Source organism: Osmerus eperlanus, chromosome 1 (assembly GCF_963692335.1).
Source record: "Osmerus eperlanus chromosome 1, fOsmEpe2.1, whole genome shotgun sequence".
Taxonomy (NCBI): Eukaryota; Metazoa; Chordata; class Actinopteri; order Osmeriformes; family Osmeridae; genus Osmerus; species Osmerus eperlanus.
Genome location: NC_085018.1, coordinates 15,019,063 through 15,041,344, shown reverse-complemented (window position 1 = coordinate 15,041,344; position 22,282 = coordinate 15,019,063). Strand labels below are relative to the sequence as shown.

The 22,282-nt window shown below is 44.1% G+C and overlaps 2 protein-coding genes across 7 annotated transcripts; one reads left to right on the top strand and one right to left on the bottom strand.

The window, feature by feature from the left end:
- The first annotated feature begins 11 nt into the window (after positions 1–11).
- Positions 12–18,886, top strand: LOC134021509 (death-inducer obliterator 1-like). 6 transcript variants are annotated; one of them, XM_062462451.1, is made up of 17 exons: positions 113–229; positions 2,785–2,854; positions 3,245–3,360; positions 3,718–4,735; positions 5,189–5,552; positions 5,773–6,039; positions 7,293–7,497; positions 9,869–10,445; positions 10,559–10,718; positions 11,165–11,281; positions 11,470–11,625; positions 11,948–12,107; positions 12,256–12,745; positions 12,955–13,102; positions 13,297–13,386; positions 13,482–13,677; positions 14,785–18,886. In XM_062462451.1, the coding sequence occupies exons 3-17, from the start codon at positions 3,279–3,281 to the stop codon at positions 18,303–18,305; spliced, it is 7,551 nt and encodes a 2,516-aa protein (XP_062318435.1). In that variant the 5' UTR covers positions 113–229; positions 2,785–2,854; positions 3,245–3,278; the 3' UTR covers positions 18,306–18,886. The 6 variants fall into 6 exon arrangements, with proteins under 6 accessions (XP_062318416.1, XP_062318425.1, XP_062318407.1 ...); XM_062462469.1 differs by lacking the exon at positions 3,245–3,360; XM_062462459.1 differs by lacking the exon at positions 2,785–2,854 and having other exon boundaries at positions 128–229.
- LOC134021560 (opioid growth factor receptor-like protein 1) lies at positions 18,882–21,879 on the bottom strand. Its single transcript, XM_062462542.1, has 8 exons — positions 21,443–21,879; positions 21,291–21,356; positions 21,101–21,127; positions 20,883–20,940; positions 20,721–20,799; positions 20,530–20,596; positions 20,278–20,426; positions 18,882–20,187 (listed from the first exon to the last, which is right to left on the bottom strand). Exons 1-8 carry the CDS (start codon positions 21,767–21,769, stop codon positions 19,296–19,298), a joined length of 1,665 nt encoding a protein of 554 aa, XP_062318526.1. The 5' UTR covers positions 21,770–21,879; the 3' UTR covers positions 18,882–19,295.
- Positions 21,880–22,282: the final 403 nt, after the last annotated feature.

Sequence of the window (22,282 nt, the reverse complement as noted above, 5' to 3'; positions counted from 1 at the left end):
ACCCTGCCGAATTGTCGAAAACGCATTGCTTTTCCCTTCCTCGCCTGCATGGGCGCTATAGGCACATCAGCGCATTACAACTCTCGCGTAACTAGGGGACGCGAACGGGTCAGCCATTTGTTCTTGAAGCTCGCGCAAAAGGTTAGCCCAACAACGAAAACGCAAGGCCATGAAAATGGAGGATTGACCGACTGTCAAGAACGCAAATTACCGTCGAATTTTTTATCAGGTGGGCGAGTTTATAATTATCAGAATAAATGTTTTTCAATAATAATTGATACTTTGCATTAAAGTTTTAAATGTTATCTACAATAGATTGCTTGCTAGCTGCAAGACACGAATCGGTATCTAGGCTGTAGACAGCAGTTAGCTACAGTACAGAAATGGCAGTCGCGAAGCGTGGCACAGCGTAGCAATTTAACAACCGTACTATTACCCGTTTTTCTGGAAGCTTGTGTTAGTCCTTCTAAATGAAATGAGATGCAAATGTAGTTAGCCTACGAAGTGTAAATAACTGACCATTCTATTAAGAATCACTCGTAAGGTATTGACGAGGCTTGAAACCAGATGTCTTTTTTTGAACAAGTCGACGTCAGGCATAGTGCTAGAGCTAGCTAGCTTGGAGAAGAATCCAACGACGTTTTAAGAGCTAACGACGTAAACTTGAAACGTAAGGAAGGCCAGCCACACATTTAGTGTTACTGTACAGTACCGGACATGCACAGCACTTGACATGATTAACCTAGTACTAGCTACTTGGTTAGCGTTCAAACCAAGTTTGTGAGTATACGTGATCGATCACCTTGTACAGCCAATCTTCATTGCACGTGTAAAATAGTGGTTACAGCATCATATAACTATGATAATTCGAGTAGTTTGGCAGCATGATCGTTTTTGTTTTCAGGTAACTTCAAGTACTGTAGAAGCTAGTTAGCAAGAAAGCAGCAGCCATTCAACCCTACATTATTGCAGGCTAGCAAAACGCTTCTTGTGGTGCATTTGCCATGTCTTCAACCCCATAGCACTAATTATAACACGTCTTGTAAACGGATCGACGATGAACACATGAGAAGATGGCTTGCAGTATCATGCAGCTAACCATCCCGTGACCATTTTCAGTATTACTTGCTAGCTAGCTAATGATCTACTTGTATGTATCGCGTTTGTGGGACACATTACTACTACTACTCTACTACTTCAATGTACTGTTAAGGCCGCATACAGTCCACCGTGTGGTGCAGATCATGAATCGGATAGCCAGCTTACTGGCTAACGAAGTGGGCCGACAACTTTGCGTACATGGCTACGCTAAACAATGTGTTAATACTCAATAACACATACTGTGATGCTAACTAAAGCTAGCATGTCCTCGAAGTCAACACTGTTATGCAGGCCTAGCTAAGTGCAAACAAGCCTTCCTTAAACAAACGTCACGGTCAGTCAGTTGAGCTAGTTTGGCTGACGCTAGTTTAGATTGTCCTAGCACAACGAGTTACAGTAGTTACGTTTGTCATAAACTCACTTAACGGACATAGGCCATATGCCTACTGAACTAGATATTCTGAAACGCAATCCTCCACCTGCATGGCTTTTTGCATTTCGATGTTTACTGTATCACTCGAGCATTGACGAAACGGTGGCATGCAATTCCAGTACTGTAGCTTGTAACTTTTAGGTAATTAAATTGGTTGTTGTGCTCCAAGTCAATGTGTATACGCATGGCTTATTAAGGGATTGTTTCGAAAGGGATTTACGAAATAAAACGGACACTACTGGTTCACATTGATGCGTATTTGTATTGACTGACTATCGTTTTTATGCAATCCTATGTGTGTGTTTGACTCCGAACATTTTCAAAATGGCCGCTGGCGGATTTGACCATAGACAGTTTACAGATTTTACTCCGCGGAAAGACGCAAAATAAAAGCTCAAGTTAAGTTTGGAGCCCAGGCGTAACCTTTTCTCGGACACACGCAAAAGGGGCTTATTTATTTATGTGCTCGTATAACTCGGAGCCGTTTTTTCCCCTTAATTGTGAACAGCACAGATCACACCGAATCAGATTATAACTCTAATTTATGCTACACTCAAATATGGTTTAAACAAGATACTGTTCTGAAAGCGTATGTGAAGAAATGGCCAATGAGCTGCGTGTGACGTAATTGTTATTCTTTTGCGCGGGGGGTCAGGAGGACCGCGATCAGTTCACACTGGAATCTTATATTGGCCACACATGTGAATAGCCCAAAACAAATCTGAGCCATTAATCTAAATTGAGCATTAAGGCTTGCAGTGTGAACGTAGCAGTATATACAAACTAATAATCAAATGAACCATTAAGTAAAATACTTTACTTAACCCGTTAAGGAGTAGCGTCACACATATGTGATTCTGAACATTCCAACCGACTATTTTCCGATAGACAAAAACTATGACAAACGCTATAGTATGGCTTCAAAATTTACAATTAGGAGGCTAACAAGTAACACTAGCAGGTAGTAGCATTGCTACGAGTATTATGCTAGGTTGCTAGGTAACGGAAGCTAACTAAAACTAGCTAGTTTCCGTTTTGGAAAAATAACTCACTCCTTAAGGTTATCCATAGGACTATACTTGAACGCCGTCACTGTGCTATTGAGTAAACGTATGTAGTCATGTCTTAAGATGACACATTTTGCTAATAATTTGCACATTCATAGCACTAAGAGCTTTGTACCATTGCTTGTTAGAAGTAAAACCTGCACTCAGCCCTTGCTCTGACCTGATGCATTGTCTAATTTGTAGGTCCGGTATCCTAGTATCTAGAGGAGATCAAGCCATTTCTCATCTAAGCAATCCACCATTAGAGCTGCAGGTACAAATGTCATGTTTATTTTAAGTAAAAATTTTGGTAATTGCATGTTCTGTATCAATTTCCCACGGTCAGTATTATTGCAAATATTTGCCATGGATTCAGGAGTTTGATGTTTACTTGAGCTGGGCTGGAGTCTGAAGTGCTCAAAAACAAATGTTAATTGCGTAACATGGAATGACTTCTTAAACTGGCAACATTTAATGGGCAATGGTATAAGGAAGGGAGCAATTACTACCACAGATATGGTGTAGCATTTAAAATTGGATTTTTTTTGCACTCCGAGTAACTTTCACGTAATTTGGAGAACCCATTTGTAATGGCGTACTTCATGTCTGTTAAACCCCAAGAGTAACTCCTAGCTTGTCTCGTGTGCTCTTCTCTTAACTGTAGATATTCTGTTTCAAAGTAGTGAGTGACTCCATCTATGGAGGAGAGTGTGAGCCCTGAGCTCTCTCTAGCTCCCGAGCCAGAGCAGAGTCAGGATCCTTTGGATAACAGCTCTCAAGGTACCTCAGACAAGTTTCTTTTCACTAATCAGAGGTGCTGCTTCGACTCACGTTTTGCAGACAAAACTGCACCACTGGATCCTTTGCTACCCAAAGTTCATTTGGTTGTGCTTAAAGTAGGAGCAAAATGATCAATGCAAATGAGAATCACTTTGTTCTACTTGCATGCAGGATTACAGTGTAGCCCTGATCGTAAGCCTAGTGTCTAGAAGAAGGGGTTTAAATGTTTTTTTTTGTGTGTTTATTTGTGTTGCGTATGATATCATGACTTGCATAACATTTGTGTAACATTTGTATAACTGCTATCTCCATTAAGCCATTCCATTTCTGTTAACATGGTGTTGATTTTATCAACAGCAACCACAGAGGAGCATAAAATACAGATAAAAGGAGAGCAGGAGAGAGATCATGTTCCTGAGGTACAGCTAGAGGAAACAGAGAAATCTGTCAAGGCCTCAAGTGAGTTTAGGAAGACCTGGGGTTTCAGACGGACCACCATCGCCAAGCGAGACATGCCGGCAGAGGCGGCCTCTGAGAGCCAGGAGGGCCGAGGGCCTGTACGCCGCAGTGGGAGGCAGGCCAAACGCACGGACAAGCTAGAGGAGTTCCTGCTCACCACTAAGAGAGCTGGGAGGAGGAGTGGGCCTGCCAGCCTCGAGGGTGGGGACCCCCCATCACAAACTCCCACCGATGCAGAGACTGCGTCGGAGGCCAGCTTTGACGGCAGCGCTGACGTGAAGTCCGTGGACGACAAGTGCGAGTCCCCTGAAGTGAGGACGAGGAGCGGAAGCAGGAAGAAGGTCACTGGGAAGGCAAAAGGGGGTCGAGGGAAGAAGGGGGGTGGCGGCTTAGTCAAAGATGACGCAAGCTCAGAGAATGACAATGAAGAGGGTGGCGGTGGAGATACCCCAAAGAAGCCTCCGTCCAAGAATCCGGGTCAGCTAAAAGACCAAGATGAGAATCAGGAGCTGGAACCTGAGAAGCCTAGTCCCACAGAGGGAGATGAAGACGTAGAGGATCAAGCGGAGGCTCCGAAAAATCAGGAATTGGGCCAGAAAGAGATTGAAGTGGAGGTTGAGAATAAAGAGAAAACGGACGAAGAGGAGAACACGAAACCCACAGTGACTAGCGGAAAGCGTACATCAAGCAGATCTCCTGTGATGGCAGCCAGTCAAAGTTCGACTTCAATCAAGAGAGAAGCGAAAGCCAAACCTGGTCCAAAGTCCCTAAAGGTCCAGGAGGAAGATGACTCTGAAGAGGAAGATGAGGATACCACCACCACCTCCTCCTCGTCATCATCCAGTGACTCGGATGAAGAAGGAGGATATGACCCTAATGCACTTTACTGCATCTGTCGACAGAAACACAACAAACGGTAGGCACTTTCATTTATTGTTCACAATTTGATTTCATTAAGTTGCGTAAAATCATGGCTCCTCAGCTTTTGGGAATGGCTTTGATGTTGGCTCATGATTCACTGATCGAAATAACATCTATGACCTGCCTGTTGATTTGAAATGGAAGGATTAGCCAACTGGTCAAATTCAATGAAAACAACTTGTTACTTATTGTCCATCCTCAGGGGTATAAAATTGTCTTTAGACAGGCTCAACAAGTCACCGATGGGTCAGCTGATAAGCCTGAATACACACATGCACCTTTTTGACCTGTGGTTTTATAACCACTGACTTGATTACACATTACATTTATGTACCAATGCACATGTCAGTGACTTGGCTTTGAAACCTCCAGCACCTTCTATTGCAGTTTGCGGGTCTGTCTTGTCTGCCCCTCCACTGTGTTACTGAGTGCCCTTTTCTGTGCCCAGGTTCATGATCTGCTGCGACCGCTGTGAAGAGTGGTTCCACGGTGACTGCGTGGGTATCACAGAGGCTCGCGGGCGTCTGATGGAGCGCAATGGGGAGGACTACGTCTGCCCCAACTGCAGTGCCAAGAAGAGCCACGGTGCCAAGGCTGCTGTCCCCGCCACAGAGAACGGGAAACTCAAGGCCTCTGCGGGACCTGGGACCTGTAAAGAAGAGCCCAGCTCATCGTTGAGCCCTGCTGTGGCTGCCTCATCCGCCAGCGCGGCTGGGACGGAAGAGAAAGCTGGGGACGACATGGGGATCAAAGGGAGGATAGAGAAAGCCACAAATCCGAGTGGGAAGAAGAAGATCAAGATCTTTCAGCCGGTACGTTTTGTGTTTTTGCACCCCAGTAGGGTTTATGCACACAGTTTCATTACCATCTAAAGGTATTGTCAGTGGTATAAGAATTGCTCAATTATTTTTGCGACAATTCAAATCCTGCACAAGTTTTAGAGAATCGAATTAATTCATATTACTAGCGACCTCTGACCCAGAATGTCAAACGTATAGTCTTCATCTGTACTTTCTTATCTTTTGCGAGTAGGCCGCACTGCAGCCCACTGTGAAGGCAGCTCCAGAGACGCCTAGTCCGACGGGGGTGAAGGCAGAGGAAGGTTCTTCTCTGCCCAAATGCATTGGACCTGGCTGTGAGAAGAACGCCCAGCCAGACTCTGTCTATTGTGGCAATGACTGCATCCTGAGGCATGCAGCTGCAGCCATGAAGTCCATCACAGATGTGAAGGAGCCGAAGCAGAAAGACAAGGACAAACCTAAAGCCCAGAAGGAGAAGCCTTGCAAGTCAACGCCTAAGGTACTATAGGGATCTTGCAGATCAGTCTAACTTGTGTAAAATATGTACGCCATCTACATTAAGGTCACTAAACTGAACCCCCCCCCCTTCAGAAATGTGTCAAAGTGGAATCTGTTCTCAATTCATCTCAATTGATATTGATTGTGTTGTAGCATGATTTTGTGTTGTCATGTTGTGCCTCTGCAAGAAGGACAGTTAAAAGTCATATTGACGGTCCAGCATCTCAGCGACCCATCTTCAACAGGAACAGCAGGAGTGCAGAGGGGAGATACTTTGCCTATAGTGCAAAGGATCAAGGAAATCTAAGGCACAACCGTGCTTAAAATATAAATTCTCTCATCCTATTGAAGCTTGTCCTTCCAGTGTGTGACATTCTTATAGGATTAAAAGTTAAAATAACAATGATGGCAAGCCAGCAGTTGACATGGTCCATGTATAGCAAAGATGAATTAGGAGTCTATGGCACGATAGGTGTTGACTGTTGGTGAACATATTTTGTCTGAACTACTGAAATGTTTTTGCATGTTGGAATTTGTGTTTGGCTAAAGTGAATTCCCATTTTTTATGAAGGGTTTAGAATTTGTCAGTAGTGCATAGTAGTCGACTAATTGATTATGGTTTGTAGAGGAGACCACATCATGCAAGAGAAGTGACTTTGGGACATGAATGATCTTAACTTGAAAATTAACTTTTGATATTTTACTTGACATTAAGTTGAACCGTAGCAACTTAAACTGTGATTTATCTCGTTTGATCCTTCAAATAACATGGATAACTTTTATCCATAGCTCTTATACCTTAATATTCTAAAATGATATGTATCCATTAACACATTGACTGATTAGGGTTGTTTTCGTGAATGTTTCTTAATTTATTGTCATTTAAATTAACAATCATTTCTGTGTTAACATTCTTTGAACTGCAAAATGCATGTCATAAAACATACACGTTATCTTGCCAATACAATAATGAATGAGACATTGACAAATATCCCCTTTGACTGTAAGATTAGTCACAACTGAAAAGTTTATTGGGTGGTCAATATAAACCAAAATGAAAGGAAAAGTATCTAAATATGACAAAGTATTACTCCCCCCCCCCCCCTTAACATAACCCTAATTATATCTGCATGTTAAGCTTAATATGATGTTTGTCAAAGCAATGTATCATTAATTAATCATGACCCCTAATGTTAATATCAAAACGCTTCTCAAATGGATCTAATTGAATGTATGTGTGCTTTGTCTGCCCAGAAGAGTGCTGCCACAGGAAAGAAGGCCAGCAAGAAGACAACTGAAGAGGAGGAGTCTGAAAGTAAGGATGAAGACTCTGATGAAGATGAGCTCGCAGAGGAGCATCCACCACCACCCGCTACATCATCCTGGTCCAGCGACCATAATTACAATGCAGTAACGCCAGAAAAGACTACACCCATATCAACAGTTTTAAACAAAGCGTGTATGTATCTCTTTGAAGGTCTTGATAATCCAAGCTTAACCATGATTTCTTTTCGCACTATAGGGCATTGTCAAGCAAGCTAGTTGACCAATATATGCATTGGGCTTTGTAAGAAACCACATTGTTTTTATGTCATGAATGTGGCCTTGTCAGGCCAACACATGCCGTAGCTAAATCATCTGTGAGAAGCGCTCTTATGACAAAGACGTGGGTTGGAAAATGTGCATTCAGGCTGTCAGGTCAGCAGAAGTTTGAACTTGATGCAGTAATTATCAGAAGTTGTATTTAGGCAACTGAGTGGGTAAGTATGGTATGATCATAGCTATATAAAGGTAAGTACAATACAAATCAGTTGATATACCTTCGATTGAAATATTGGGCTGCTAATGGATGCAGGATCAGAAGGAAGAGGTCATTAATGGCTGAAAGATGCATCCTTGCTAGTTTGCTTTGGCCATGCCATGTGAGTGTATCATGTCACTGAGAGGATTCAGTGCCTGTGCCCATGCGGGGGGGTTGTGTGTGTGTGTCCACATCCTGATCTCTCAAACTCAGCCGTTGGTCTGAAGACCGTGCCATCTCTCACCAGCAGGTAGGTCTCTGTGACTTTTTATCCCTGGATTTATATGAGCCTATGAAGCAATATAGCTCGCATTGTGCTGACAAATTCAGGTGTAAGCCTGTTCAGCATAAAATGCAAAGCATTAACTGCTAGCTTTGTGAAAAACAAGCTGGAGTTTGGATCATCCTTATTCATATTGAATGTCATGAATCCCACATCCTGGGAAATTACCTCTTACGGTAAAATAAAAGGTGATATGACTGATTGTTGGATGCCTTGATTGATTATGTGAGGGGTGTTCACACGTGACAACTTGGGTTATCCTGGTCAGTGAATATCAGGATGCATATGCTACTTCTCTACACGGTCCGAGGATGCAAGACCCTGAAGCCCACAGACGGTGACCATCTGGGACAGGGAGTCCACACTTAAGAAAATTGAGACCAGCTGAAGCAGCTACAAGGAAGTGTAGGAAGACGTCGGGAGAAGATTGAAAGACTGGAGTTGAAGACCGTAAAATACACACAATTTCAGAGCAAGAAAGATTGACAGTAGTGACACATAATAGATCCAGTTGTACTTGGCAGGAGAAATTGCTTGTGTTTTTGAACAGAGGAAAATGTGTTTCCTGTTATTATTCAGGACAACAAAGATTTAAGGCAATAGTAATTGTGATGTCTTTGTTTTGAGCTACACGAATATTCATGCTATATCTTCAGTAAGCCTGTCCAACACATCAGTGGATTCAACCATAGTGTGGGTAAGGGCAGGTTGAGTTCTGTCGAGGTGTGCAGAGATGATCCAGGTGCCGGCTGAATGATATACCTTTTCTTTTGTATTCCACTTGTTTAAAGGTGCATCTTGGTTGCCTTTATTAAGGTGTATGTAAGTTGTACACCTACAGAGTTATGGTCATGTCAGTGATCCAACAGCTGTGATGTATTGGTTGTAGTTGACTTGCATGGGAAGTCCTCATGCAATGTCTTGATAAACATTTCTGTTTAGATGGGTGTTACTGCAGATTCAATTAATTCCGTTGAAATTAAGTGAAACCATTTGTGGTGAGATGCAATGCAGTTTTATTATCTGCAGTGTAGAGAAAAGTTTGATTTGGTCCATACGTGTCAGTTTAAGAGTTTGAAAAGCTTTTAATTGTTCATCTATTCTGCGTTTGCCTCAAGGTGCACTTCACAAAGTAATGTGTTGCACTCATTAACTTGCTTTAAGATAAATATGTGAAGCCTTAAAATGATTTGGTGGTTTAGTGTTGTAGGAAACAATGGAATATTTGGTCCATCCTCAAGCCATTATAGAGAATGAGTTGCCCCTCCAAGTACAGTCAATGAAATGGACAACCTGCAGGGATTGAGAGAAAGCCTGTTGCATTTGATAATCTGTGGCACAAAACGGTTTAAATGTTGACGAGGACAGAGTGGAGCTCCAGTGGTGGGCTCATGGCTCCTATTCACATGGTTGATTCACATCTCCAAAATAAATGGAATGTTTACTTGTCCCTTTTTTGATGTTGCTCTGATCAATTGTGCATATGATTAGCTCACAAAACCTATAGATTCATGTAAAAATATCAAAACATGTATTTCTTAATCCAACAAGGTGTCCAATGCTCCTTCCTCTTTGATCCTGTGTGTGAAGTGAATCTGGTCTAACTTTCCCATTAGATGTGCTTGTATGCCTCATACTTTAAGTTGAAGATATGCATTTGTCACGTGTTCACTTCACTTGTCATGCGGTGCTTTTGAAGGTCCACCGCTTGTGGTTTTTATTTGTATTTGTATTTTGTTTACCCAGGCTCCAAAGAGGACCAGGAGAGTGATGAGGGACAGGAGAGTGATGAGGAACAGAACAAAAAGGATCCTGCTCCTCTGGAGAAGAAACCTAGTGAATCCACCACGCCACCCAAAGGAACCAAAAAGTCCCCCCGTCCTAAAGAATCCAAGATGGCCACCAAGGGCAAGAGGGCTTCATCTCCAAGCAGCAGTACCAAGTCATCCAAGAAACGATTGACTCCCCCTAGTAAAACGGTCAAGTCCAAGAAACCAGGCTCTTCAACTGGCCCTGCTCCGTCTACCTCATCCCCCGGTCCTGTTCACATCACAGGAGCTTTGAGAGTCACAAAGTCCACCTTCACCATCCCTAAGAAGCAACCACAGCAGAAGGACACCCCGGCCTCCAACCACTCCTCTTCTTCCAGAGCCCAGACATCGGTCTCCTCGGCCCCCTCCAGTCAGACCCAGTCGTCCTCCCCCAGGCCTCCCCAGCCTGCTGCTTCAGCCCCCACCATGCCCTCCATGCCCTCTCTGCCTCCACCTAACAACCAGATGAGACAGAACATCCGCCGCTCACTAACGGACATCCTCTATAAGAGGTGAGCTGATGATGATGAAGGGAACAACGTGCTAATGCTAGACATAATGCCAGTCACTTCAACTAAAAATGAACTCTGCCATGATTTCATTGTTAATTGTTGTTTCCTTTCAGGGTGAGTGACAGTGATGATTTGAATATGTCTGAGAGCGAGGTGGGGAAACTGGCTGTTACCATTGAGAAGGAGATGTTCAACCTGTGCCTTAACACTGACAGCAAGTACAAGAACAAGTATAGGTCCCTCATGTTCAATCTGAAAGACCCCAAAAACAAGGTCAGTCCACAAGGTTTTTGCCAACTGTGTAAATATGTAAATATATTTTTTCCATCATTTATCTGTTGAGTAATTGCTGTCAATGCATCTACTTACCACAGGCTGTTGTTGTGACTTTTGATTTTGCATGTTTGCTGGCCGGTGAGCTTTTTTCAGAGTGCTGTGTCATTAGGAAAGCAAATTACTCTGGCATGGAGGCAGACTTTACAACACATGCATGATTTTACATGCTGTAATGCATGAAACCATACTATCAGTATTTTTGTACGTAGAAGCTCTTTGTAGAGAGCACATTTTTTTTACTTGCTGCTAGCTCAGGAGAACTTAATATTGGTTGCAGTAAAATTGCTGTGTTAAATTGTAATACTTGAAAATGTATTCTGTAAATTAACCCGTTTTAATAGGACAAATGAACAATAATGAATACATGCCATGTATCCCCATAGGGTCTGTTCTACAGGGTGGTCTGGGGGGAGGTCAGTCCCTTTAGACTAGTGAGACTGAGTGCTGAGGAGCTTCTTTCCAAGGAGATCTCAGAGTGGCGAAAGCCTGACAACTCAGAGGTAACTATGTCCCTGCTCTGCATGAAGGCATTCAGTCATTTGTGAGTGTCTTTGTTAAAGCAAACAAATATGGATCATTGACTTCTATTCCATTCCTGTTCAACATAATCGACACATTCCTCAGTGCAATTTTGTATTGGGGTCTCCTGTAGAGTTCTCTAACATGGAAATTGTTTGTGTCCATACAGACTCCGAACGCCCGGCCCCAGGCAGGGCATGCCAGAGCAGGCCACAGGAGTGAGACAGGTCATCCTTACGTGGACACGGAGGATGCCCCTCCCATGTCTGATGGAGATGTATGTATCCCTGCCACCTCCCCGTCTCCTCGCATGGCTTCTGCTGCAGTAAGTGGTGGCTCTTCTTTCTCTCACTTTCTTTTTCCCTCTCTGCACTTTTTACTGGAGCTTGAACTTCTGCAAGATCAGAGTTACAACAACAATGTGTAATTTCCAGATTAACACTCTTGCCAAACTTTCCTATTCTCTACATTTTGCTACTGAAGCCTACTGCAATGCTCTAATCACATGATTTCCACACCATTTATAATTAGTCAGAAACCAGATCAGGTTTCTTGTTGTTGTAAACAGTGAGATTGTGATGAATGGACTCTGGGATCATTGGGAGTCCTATGAAGGGCAGTCATGTAACTGGTTCATCTGTTCTCAGGAACAGGAGGAGTCTAGTTCCGTTCCCTCAGGCTCTGCTCAGGGCTCCAGTGCTGCCACCAGTGGCAGTGTAATGCCAGATATCTTCAGCAGCATGCTGAAAGATACGACAGCTGAACACAGAGCCCACCTATTTGACCTCAACTGTAAGATCTGCACAGGTAATGTAAAGATGTTTGTGTGTGTGTGTGAATCGCATACATTTCAAATCTTTGTGTACCTGAAACCCTTTAGTTTAGTTTTATGGTGATGTAAAATTGCTGTCATTGTACTCAACGCTTGTGTTCATGACCTCCTTGTACCGTCCAGGCCAGAAAGCTGAGGATGAGCCAGCAGCAAAGAAAGCCAAGATTTCCAAGAAGCCAGAGGTTAGGCCCAGACAGGAACTACGTTCCTCCAGGTCCTCCTCAGGTGAAGTCACTCCAACCCTCTACCCCAGCGCTGAGCCCCCCGTGCCTGAGCCCCCGCCCCCTCAGGAGGACATGCATAGCCTGGCTCCTCCTCCGCAAACACCTCTCAGCACCACGCCCACCATTTCCTCTGTCAGCATCACCCGCAGAGACCCCCGCATGGCCAGGCACAGCTCTGGTGTGACCGTTACCCACACTGCACAGGACTTCACCATGGCGCCGCCCATCTCAGAAGAGCTACCTGTTGCTGCGGTGCCTCTGGCTGTAGAGGTGGTCCTAAAAGGGCCTCTGCCCATGCCCCCAGCTCCCCCACCCTCAATCACCAAAGCTGTTCTGCAGAAAGCCACTGCCTCAGGGGACACCAGGATATATGGTTCAGCTGAAACAAGGTGTTCTATCTCAAACTTAATTAATATAGTATGGTCAAATTGATTAGCCGTCCTAGATTTTATAAGATGTTATTTTCATGAACTAAAAGGTGTTTTTAACAGGTTTTTAATTATTATTGTTATCCCTGTCACTGTAAGATGCAAAGACATTCCTTCGATTAAATGTTCAAGTGACCTTTAGGTGAAGAATATTGTTTTGTTCCATTCAGTGCATCGGAGGCTCCTCCAGAGGGGGAGACTGCTCTCTTCCTGTCTGGCCAGGAGATGATATGGAAAGGATTTATCAACATGCATACTGTTGCTAAGTTTGTCACCAAGGCTTACCTGGTCTCTGGATCTTTCGAGTACCTGAAGGAGGTTGGTTATTCACATTGTTGTCAAAAATTGAATTTTTGTAATGAACCCTGAGAACAAAATCTCTAGGACAGTTTATGATTGGTCTCAAACCCATGTAAGAACTTCAAATGTTTTTAGTTATGCAGAACACATTGGTATTCCGACGCTTACTGAATTGAGACTTTCGATTAGTAACGTCACTCAAACCTCTGTAGGATCTGCCAGACACCATCCACATCGGGGGCCGGATATCCCCCACCACAGTGTGGGACTACGTTGGGAAACTCAAGACGTCTCTGTCCAAGGTATGTTCGACCCATTTCTGTCATTCTTAAATCCTTGCTCCCCTCTCCTAATGCACCAAAGTCACCTCTTTCCTCCTGCCCTTTCTCTCTCCCAGGAGTTGTGCCTGATTCGTTTCCATCCCGCTACAGAGGAAGAGAAGGTGGCCTATGTCTCTCTGTTCTCTTATTTTAGCAGTAGGAAACGCTTTGGAGTGGTCGCCAACAACAACCGCCGCATCAAAGACCTCTACCTCATCCCCCTGAGCTCCAAGGACCCGCTCCCCTCCAAACTTTTACCCTTCGATGGGCCAGGTAAGAATTTGTAGGGAGACTTTTAGGATGACTCACGGCCACACTTGCACAGTGAATTCTGGTTTAATCTGTCACTAAGAAAACATTTAAAGTAAGCAAGTGATTTTCCAAGATGGTAAGTATGCCCAGGGGGTTTGTGGGATATGGTTGAAACAACTTTTTATATGTGAAATGAGAGCTTGTTTCAGGAATGTGATCTGTAGTGTGCACTGTAGGGGGCGCCCACATACCTTAATGATCTTACTTGTAATACCCCTCTGTATTCATATTGTGCCCACTGTATGTTCTCTGTGTTCTGATCTTGTATCACATGTCCGTTTTTTAATAAAGGATGTTGTGCATCGCAGGTTGGTGCAGCCTTAGTTGCTAGTCTCAGCTTATTGTTTTTATGCTCAACTTTGTAACCAGTGTGGTGGACTTGAATGTTGCATGAGTAGGGGGCATTATTTACCACGCTAAATAAGTTTCACATTGCACCGGAGGCGCTTTACTAGTAGAGCAGTCTACATGACTTGAAGGTACAGGATCAGCCCCCAACCTGTCCCTTATTTGTCAAGTGCTGTTTGCTTGGAGGGAAGTGGTAAGTCATCATCGGCGAGGCCAGTCCTGAAAGCCATGGAGATGAAGATGGAACTAACCATGTTGCAGCATTACAATCACTTATCAGTGTTATTTACCTTTTACACATCAGCAAATAAACAATACTTAATAAGAAAAACAGACACTATTACAAAACCAAAAAAAAGAACATTGTAAAACTGGAGATCCCAAATATCTGTTTGAACTTGATTGTTGTTTTTTACAGGTTCTTGTTTGTATAGTGACCAGTGCATACTCAGATCACATATTTCTTTATAGAACACTCTTAACTTAACCTGCAAAGCGTTTGATCATTTTTGTTCAGTGAAACTGATATTACAGTGAATTGCTACTGTGAATACCTTCAGTGAAAGCTATTGTCATTTAAATTATTTGATGTTCACTCTTTGAAATAAGCTCTCATTTAACTACACAAAAAAATGTTACGGTTGAAATGCAGACTAGTTGCACAATTCATACAAATATGAATTCTATCCACATGCCTCTCTGTGTTTTCCTGTCTTGTAGGACTGGAGCCAGCCCGCCCCAACCTCCTCCTTGGCCTTGTGATTTGCCAGAAGGACAGGAAGCGCCCTGGAGCTTCCTTGGAGGGTGAAGAGAAACGTTCGAAGATCCAAACCAGAGGTCAGGATGATGGCGGCCTTCCAAAAGTAACCACTTCTGTTAAAGCAGAGGCCAAAGCAGAGAAAGGTGCACGCTTCAGCCAGGAGATTCCCTTCAGTACAACCCCTCCAAGATCACCACCTGCTCTGAGTTCCTCGGAGACTTTCTCCACTTCTCAAGCCACCTCATCAGTTTTGTCTTTCCTCTCCTCTGTCAAAGCTCCTGCTGTAGCCACCCCTACAGGTAAAGACTCCCCATCCTCCTCTAGTTCTGCAGCCTCCTCTGCTACTGCCACCCCACTGCAGACCATTCTCAAGACTCTCTTTGGAAAGAAAAAGCAGGACTCTGAGGCCTCACTCTCTCCTGATCAGGGGGGAGAAGGCTCAGTTGCCCCTGCCACACTCCTAGATCCTATTGTTCAGCAGTTTGGACAGATTTCCAAAGAGAAGCATGGAGAGGAGGACGAGGATGACCGGCCGTATGACCCAGAAGAGGAGTATGACCCCTGCATGGGCTACACGGCATCTAAGAGAACTGTTGACACAGCCAAAGTGGTCAGCAAGAACTCTGAGGGTCCGTTTACTGAGGTGGATGATGTCGCATATGACCCAGAAGATGACACTATATTTGAGGAAGTTAAGACTGAGGCGCCTGGTCAAGCTAAGGCCACACCTGAAATTGAAACCACAGGTGGGACGAATCAGCAGAAAATGTTGGACAATCTCAATAAACAGATTGAAGAACAGAAAAGACAGCTTGAGGAGCAGGAAGAATCAATTCGCCAACAAAGATCGACCGCAGGGGCAGCTGGCACCTCCGTCTCTGATTCCTTAATGGCACAGCCCTCCTTACTGGCCAACAGCCAGCTTTTGCAGCTGGGTAAAAAGGTTGAAGAGTTGGTGAAATCGTCAGTCACCCCTTTGATCAACCAGAAAAGGGACCCCCGACAGAGCCGGGATCCTCGACAGGCAGCAGCCAGCAGGAGACAAACGGCAGACTCTGGAGAGAAGGAGGAAATGCCAACTCACGTCCCAGAGTCCACCTCACCGCCACCGCCGCCGCCGCCACCACCTGCTGTCCAACAGTCAGAAACACCTCTGTCACAAGAGGAAGTGATGACAGAGGAGCTCCCCTTCTTGGAGTCAGACGAAACCGAGGTTTCCATTCCCTTATTAGGAGAGCAGATGGAACCTGACATGGAAGTCAACTACATGGAAGATCGAAAACTGAAAACCGAGGAGATTGAGCCGACCAAGGTGGAGAACGAGATGGACAAGTACAGTATTTGGCCGAATGCTGCCAGCATCCTAAAAGTAGGCGAGATCTCTAATTATGAGCAGAACAGTCAAGAATCAAACTCTATTTCCTACTATGAGGCATCTACTAATGACACCTCTACCACTGCATCCAAAATTCCCGTACTCAGTCAAAACATGACCCATGTTAGTAGTGCTCTGGGTGACAGTCATTCTTCCCACATGTCACATGTACCAACATCAAGCTTTCACAGTGACTATCGAGGTGCCCCCGACACTCTGTCGCCAAACAGTTTCCCTCCTCAGCATGGACCCCCGCACTTGCAGGGACCACCCCGTATGCTTGGGCCTCCACCCATGTCTGTTCCTCCACCCATGCAGGGACTCCATCCAATGTGCGGCCCACCACCTATGCAGGGTCTTCCACCACCCTTACAGGTTCCTCAAATTCATGGTCCTCCACCCATGCAAGGTGAAGGAAGCCAGTCTCAGTATGGCCCACCTCCAGGAGGTTATCCTCCCTATCCAAACCAGTGGGGTGGGTCTCAGCAGCCCCCACATCCTGGGCCTCATCCTCAGAACATAATGCCACCAAGAGGACTCCCACATCCATTCCCTCCAGTGGGGCCGAGACCTCGCTCTCAGATATTTGATCCCCCTATGGGCTCCATGCCCCCCCAACACATTGGACAACAAGGCCCCCCTCCTGGCCTACCCCCACCCAATTATGATGGACAAAATGCTTTACCCCCACCGAGATTTAATGGACCACCTCCAAGATTTAATTACCCTGGACCTGGAGGCCCCCCTCCCCCCTTCACAGGGCCACCCCTTGGCCACTTTGACAGTAGAGTGCCACCTCCTTCTCACTTCTCTGGACCCAGGGGTGTTCCACCCTCTCAATTTGGAGATCAGGTGTCCCAAGCTCCCATGATGGATCCACCCCGAGGCGCTATGGATCAGTACAACAAAGATGGTGTAGGATCTTATACACAGGGCATGGACCACCACCAGGGACCATACAAAGATAACCAGGCCCCTCCGCCAGGCCCACCTTACAGGGGACCTCCACCCAACCAGTATGAGGGAAGAAGAGGTCCACCGCCCCTTGCAGAAATCAGTGGACAGCGCTTCCAGCAGCATGGACAGTATAGAGCACCCTCTCCACCACCCCCAACTCACAGAGGGTCTTACGATGACCCGCGGGGTGGTCCTCCTCAGGACATCAGGGGGCCACCCCCCCAGCATTTTGCTGGGCCCCAGCGGTACCGCCTTGACAGTCATCCAGATGACTTGAGACCAGGACGTCATAGTGGGCCTCTACTCCCAACACCTTCAGAGGGTCCGATACCTCTACCAAGTCGCATGGGAGGCCACAGTCCAGATCCCCACAGGGATGAACACTGGCGCAGACACTCGCCTAGCCTGAGGAGGAGGAGCGCCTCAACCAGAGAGGGCTCAGAGCCTCGCAGTGGCGAAAGGTCCAGCCGCTTTGAGGGTGCCCATCGAGAGCGGGAGCCTATCACTGCATCCTCGCGACTGTCTGAAGAAAGACAGAGGGATGTGTCAGAGGACCGCAGAAGGGACAGAGAGCCTGGCCCACATGGAGGCAGGCCGTGGGACAGAAGCCAGGGCAAGCGCTGGAGCCGGGAGCGAGAGTGGGATAAAAGCAAGGATAGAGATCGGGAAAGAGAGCGCAGCAAAGGTAGAGATGGAGACAGACACAGAGAACCAGACGGAGACCGTCACCGGGAGTCAGAGCCTGAAAAGAGGCGTGACAGAGAAAGAGACCGAGACCGTGAAAGGGACAGGGGGAGGGAGAGGGAACCTGAGAGGCGAGACCACGACCGAGACAGAGCGAGGATCAGAGACCGTGAGAGAGACAAAGAAAGAGACCGGGAACGAGACAAAGACGTCAGGGACCGAGACCGGGAACGAGACAAAGACCCCAGGGAGCGGAGAAGGGAGCGCTCCAGGAGCAGAGACCGAGAGCGTGGGAAAGACCGAGACCGAGCTAGGGACAGGGACCGGGACAGGGACCGGGAGAAAGAACGGGACCGCCGGGATAGGAGCAGAAGCAAAGAAAAGAGAGAAGATAAAAAAGATGTTAAACACGACACCACAAAAGCAAGTGAGAAATCTGTGGAAATGGAGAATGACAAAAACTAATCTGAGTTTTCCCCCTGGACTGTAAATTAAAGTTATTCGATGTCCACTTCATTAAAAACTGTAAATTAAACCTTTTTTCTACAAGATATTATTGTATAACTTGAGACCCTTTAACTGTAGTTGAAAGGTCTAAGTTTTGTATCTTTTTTTCCACTAATCTTTTATGAATTCTCCATTTTGAAGAAACTGTTCAGATGTAATTTAAGTTTAGGATGTGATACTGTTAATATTACATATACTGTTCTCACGTTACAACTCTTTTATAAGAATAGCATCAAAGTAACCGTTGACTGTCTAACCATCACAAATGTAAATATGAATGTATTTGTGTATATACTGCTATGTTTTAATGACTTTTCTAAGTGTAGAAATTATAAGCCATAGGGTTTGGATTATGTGAGTATATAAGAAATGGAGTAATCTAGTCTGTCATCAGACAATACAGTGTATGTGCGTGTTCAGCAGTTAACTACAAAAAAGTTGTATAGTCAGAATAAATCATTGGCTGTTGTCATTGAAGTCTGTCATAATTTTGTTGAAATCTTGCTTATTAATAAACCTTCATGAAAATACCATGAACATTTTATTGTCACCTGAAGGCAGTTTATTTTTGTATACATATCTATTGATTTACAAAACTGACAGGTTGTGCAATCAAGGGAACTGTGCAAGACATTTGAAATAGTCAAGTTACTACACATTACAATGGCAGAAAATCAGTTGCCTATAACATTACTACTTTTAAAGCAATACAAACTATTCAGATGAAGAACTATTCAATGTAAATCATGTTGTTGTAGTATCTTGACTAGGCTGCAGAGACAGACCTCGAAGAACATGTTTTCTTCAGTGGGAGATCTTGACAGTCATGTAGCTGAGTCTCAGCAGATCCTTTAGTGCAGCTCATCTCTCTCATCAGGCTGACTAGAAGCTGTGTTCAATTGCATTTCAGTATTGCTACTCTCTATATTTGTATCTTGGACGCTTGGGTTACTTTGGCTCGTCTGTACATGCTTCAGCATGTGACTCACCTGGCTTTTCACCATCAGTCTTCTGGCCACTGTTGATGGTAGATGAGGCACTTGAATTCACATTGGACTCTGATGGATCTATTGAGTGGTACCTAGGTGAATGCTCCTGTCCACTACTATTTTCATATGTACTCGCTTGTTCTGCATCCAAATTGGTTGACAAGTCTGTATCTTTACCAGCAGTGTTTTGGCTATTGTTGTCGGTAGATGAGGCACTTAAATTCACATTGGTACCTGGTGGGTCTGTGTTGTTAGGTGAATGTCCACGGTCTCCCTTAACTTGATCTTCATTCTTCTCTTCATCAGTTAAATAGTCCCCTGCTGATTGTCTGCTTGGGTGACTTGTTTGATAAACTGTACTTGCTTGCTTGAAGTTTACATTAGCTTGATCTTCATTATTGTCTTCCTCATCAGATGAATAGTCCAATGCTGGCTGTCTGCTTGGGTGACTTGTTTGATAAACTGTACTTGCTTGGGTCACATGGTCTGTCTTGTCATCATCTGAATAGTCAGCTTCTGGTTGTCTACTTTCTTCAGTCTTTTGATTACACATGGCAACAGATCTGTTTTCCTTTCCCTTACTCCATTCCATCTGGATCTTTTTGGGGCACCAAACAAACTCACTTTCATCAAAGTGTTCATAAGCATACTGAATTAATTCCCTACGCTTGAGCTTATCGAGGACCGTGAACAGGAAGTAGTTTAGCACACTCTCCTTGACATCAGGAAGATTATGATGGACCAGCGTCTCCTCCAGGAAGAAGTGGACGAGAGGAGCCTGGTAGTGGCGGTACCCCAGAGTACCCAGACACTTAAGGATTCTGGTAATGCGCAGGTTGTTGTGTGTGTTTCTGTCAGGACAATAACACAGGAAGCATCCATTATCTAGTATCTTTGTAGACATTGAATTCATTGTCATAAGTGACTTTAAGCATTGTTACCTGTTAAGGTTATTGAATCTCTCTTGCCACTGGAATGATTTCTTGACCTCCCCAGTTGTCTCATTTGATAGTTCTAAACCATAGAAATCCAACATAAGCTTGTACGATTGAAGTAGATTTTTCTTTGCCATCTGATTTTTCTGAAAAGCCTGACAGGGGAACACATTATAAATAAGTAACATTGGCAAATCCTGAAGTTCTCTTTCAAACATTTGTTACTTTACTTATAAACAGAAACATTCTCAAAATCACCTGAATTTCCTTCTTGGTAAGTTCAATGGCTTGCCAATTCATCCCTGGTTCTTGAAGTGGAAACAACCTAAATCAAGAAAATGTTATTGTTATTGTTATGCCTTATTATTAGCAGAGGATTCAAAATAATGTTTGATTCCTTTTGTGTTTCATGGTTTTGCATGCAAATTTGAACATAAAAAAAAGCTTACCATTGAATGAAGGAGTGAGTTCTTTCCAGTCGTTGGTAATCTCCAAACCAGTATTTATGAACCTCCTCTATGGTAAATTCTGAAAAAGTAAAAAGTTCACTGCCTTATCAAATGGTAACTCAAATTTTGATTCAACGATATCAATAGTTTATTAAAGCATACCATCTGGGAGGGAACACCTCTTTCCCAGGTAGAAATCTAAATTTGGAGTTGCATTCACCTGGTAAAAAAAAATACATAAAAATCAGTTAGGTTGTCAATGATGTCAGAGTCAATATAATTCTGATCCTGCCTTTACGAAATATTATGTCATTGACTTCTTAATAACCAATAGTAGCCAATAGTGACCAATCAAATGCAAGAAAAGAGGATTTGCCTACTTGTTGATGATTCCGTGTGTTCTGTTCCTAATGAAATGCAAAAATAATACACCAGTGTCATGAATGGAAGTTGTAGGCCTAATGAGTAAAATATAATCTGGAGGCAGAACCCTATCCCTGATAAATTGTCAGACAGCTAGCATTAAACATACTAGGCTTGGAACACATTATCTTGGTGATTTTTACTTACTGGATAATCATGTCTGTAGTTCTGCATATCTCTAGATGCCTCTTTGAAACGGTTAAACCTAAATGACTGAAGCACACAACATGGGTTAGGCTACAGGCCTGGCATACCATTTTGGCCTATTGGCTATAGAAAAACAGAGCATAGATACGTACTCGGTGATGCCTTATTTGACGACTGGTCTCTTTGGTTCTGCTTGAGTTGGTCTCCCAACTTGAGTCATACTCACAGTAGAACTCGTCAGTTTCTTCGATTTGGTAATTGTCATTTTTTGTTGAAGAACATGCGACGTCGAGCTGATCGTTTGTTCCTTTGCAATCACGGTCAGTTTCCTCTGATACGAGCCCAGCGATGGCCTTAAACAAACGTCTCGGGACAAATAGTAAATACATCCAAATTATAGAAAATGTATGACGGTAAATCCATTGCAACATTTTAGAAATTGTTTTTAGAGGCATTTTTCGATAAAGTTTCCGAAACATGAATGTAAAGACTACGTCGGTATTAGTTTTGAGTTCTTCTGGCGGTTTCTCACAGGGGCGTTAAAAAGGTACAGCGGTTTCACTTTCGCTTTCCTGAACACGAGCGTTTACAAGAATAGCTGATTTACGAGCAACATGTCATGCATGTTATGGCCAAGCTGCTCCAAGCACTGATGTTTGCAAGGCTCTGTCTATGTTCTATGCTTTCCTGGTCATCCCTGTGACTCTGTTTCAATGCCTTGGGGAGAGGTTGAACACGTACATTGAATACTACAGTATTTTACAATCGCTATGTCAATTGTTTCAATACTTTTAACAAGTTTCCTAAACTCTTGACACAGTTAGCACAACATCCGTCTGTGCTAACTGTGAACACATTTCAACAATGGCTATACAATTAACACATTTCTTGTTGCTTTGACACAACATGCATAGTGTAAATCCTTGAACTTATTTTATACACAAGTTCAACCAAGACCAAAACAATCGATTTTTACTGCTCAATTTACCAAT

Excerpts from the sequence above, each read along its gene's own strand:
- LOC134021509 (XM_062462423.1), top strand. The coding sequence starts at position 49 with ATGGGCGCTATAGGCACATCAGCGCATTACAACTCTCGCGTAACTAGG. Across the intron at positions 230-3,717 it reads ACCGTCGAATTTTTTATCAG|CAACCACAGAGGAGCATAAA; the intron begins GTGGGCGAGTTT and ends TTTTATCAACAG. Across the intron at positions 6,040-7,292 it reads CTTGCAAGTCAACGCCTAAG|AAGAGTGCTGCCACAGGAAA; the intron begins GTACTATAGGGA and ends TTGTCTGCCCAG.
- LOC134021560 (XM_062462542.1), bottom strand. The coding sequence starts at position 21,769 with ATGTTTCGGAAACTTTATCGAAAAATGCCTCTAAAAACAATTTCTAAA. Across the intron at positions 20,941-21,100 it reads ACACACGGAATCATCAACAA|GTGAATGCAACTCCAAATTT; the intron begins GTAGGCAAATCC and ends TTTTTTTACCAG. Across the intron at positions 20,800-20,882 it reads GAGGTGTTCCCTCCCAGATG|AATTTACCATAGAGGAGGTT; the intron begins GTATGCTTTAAT and ends TTACTTTTTCAG.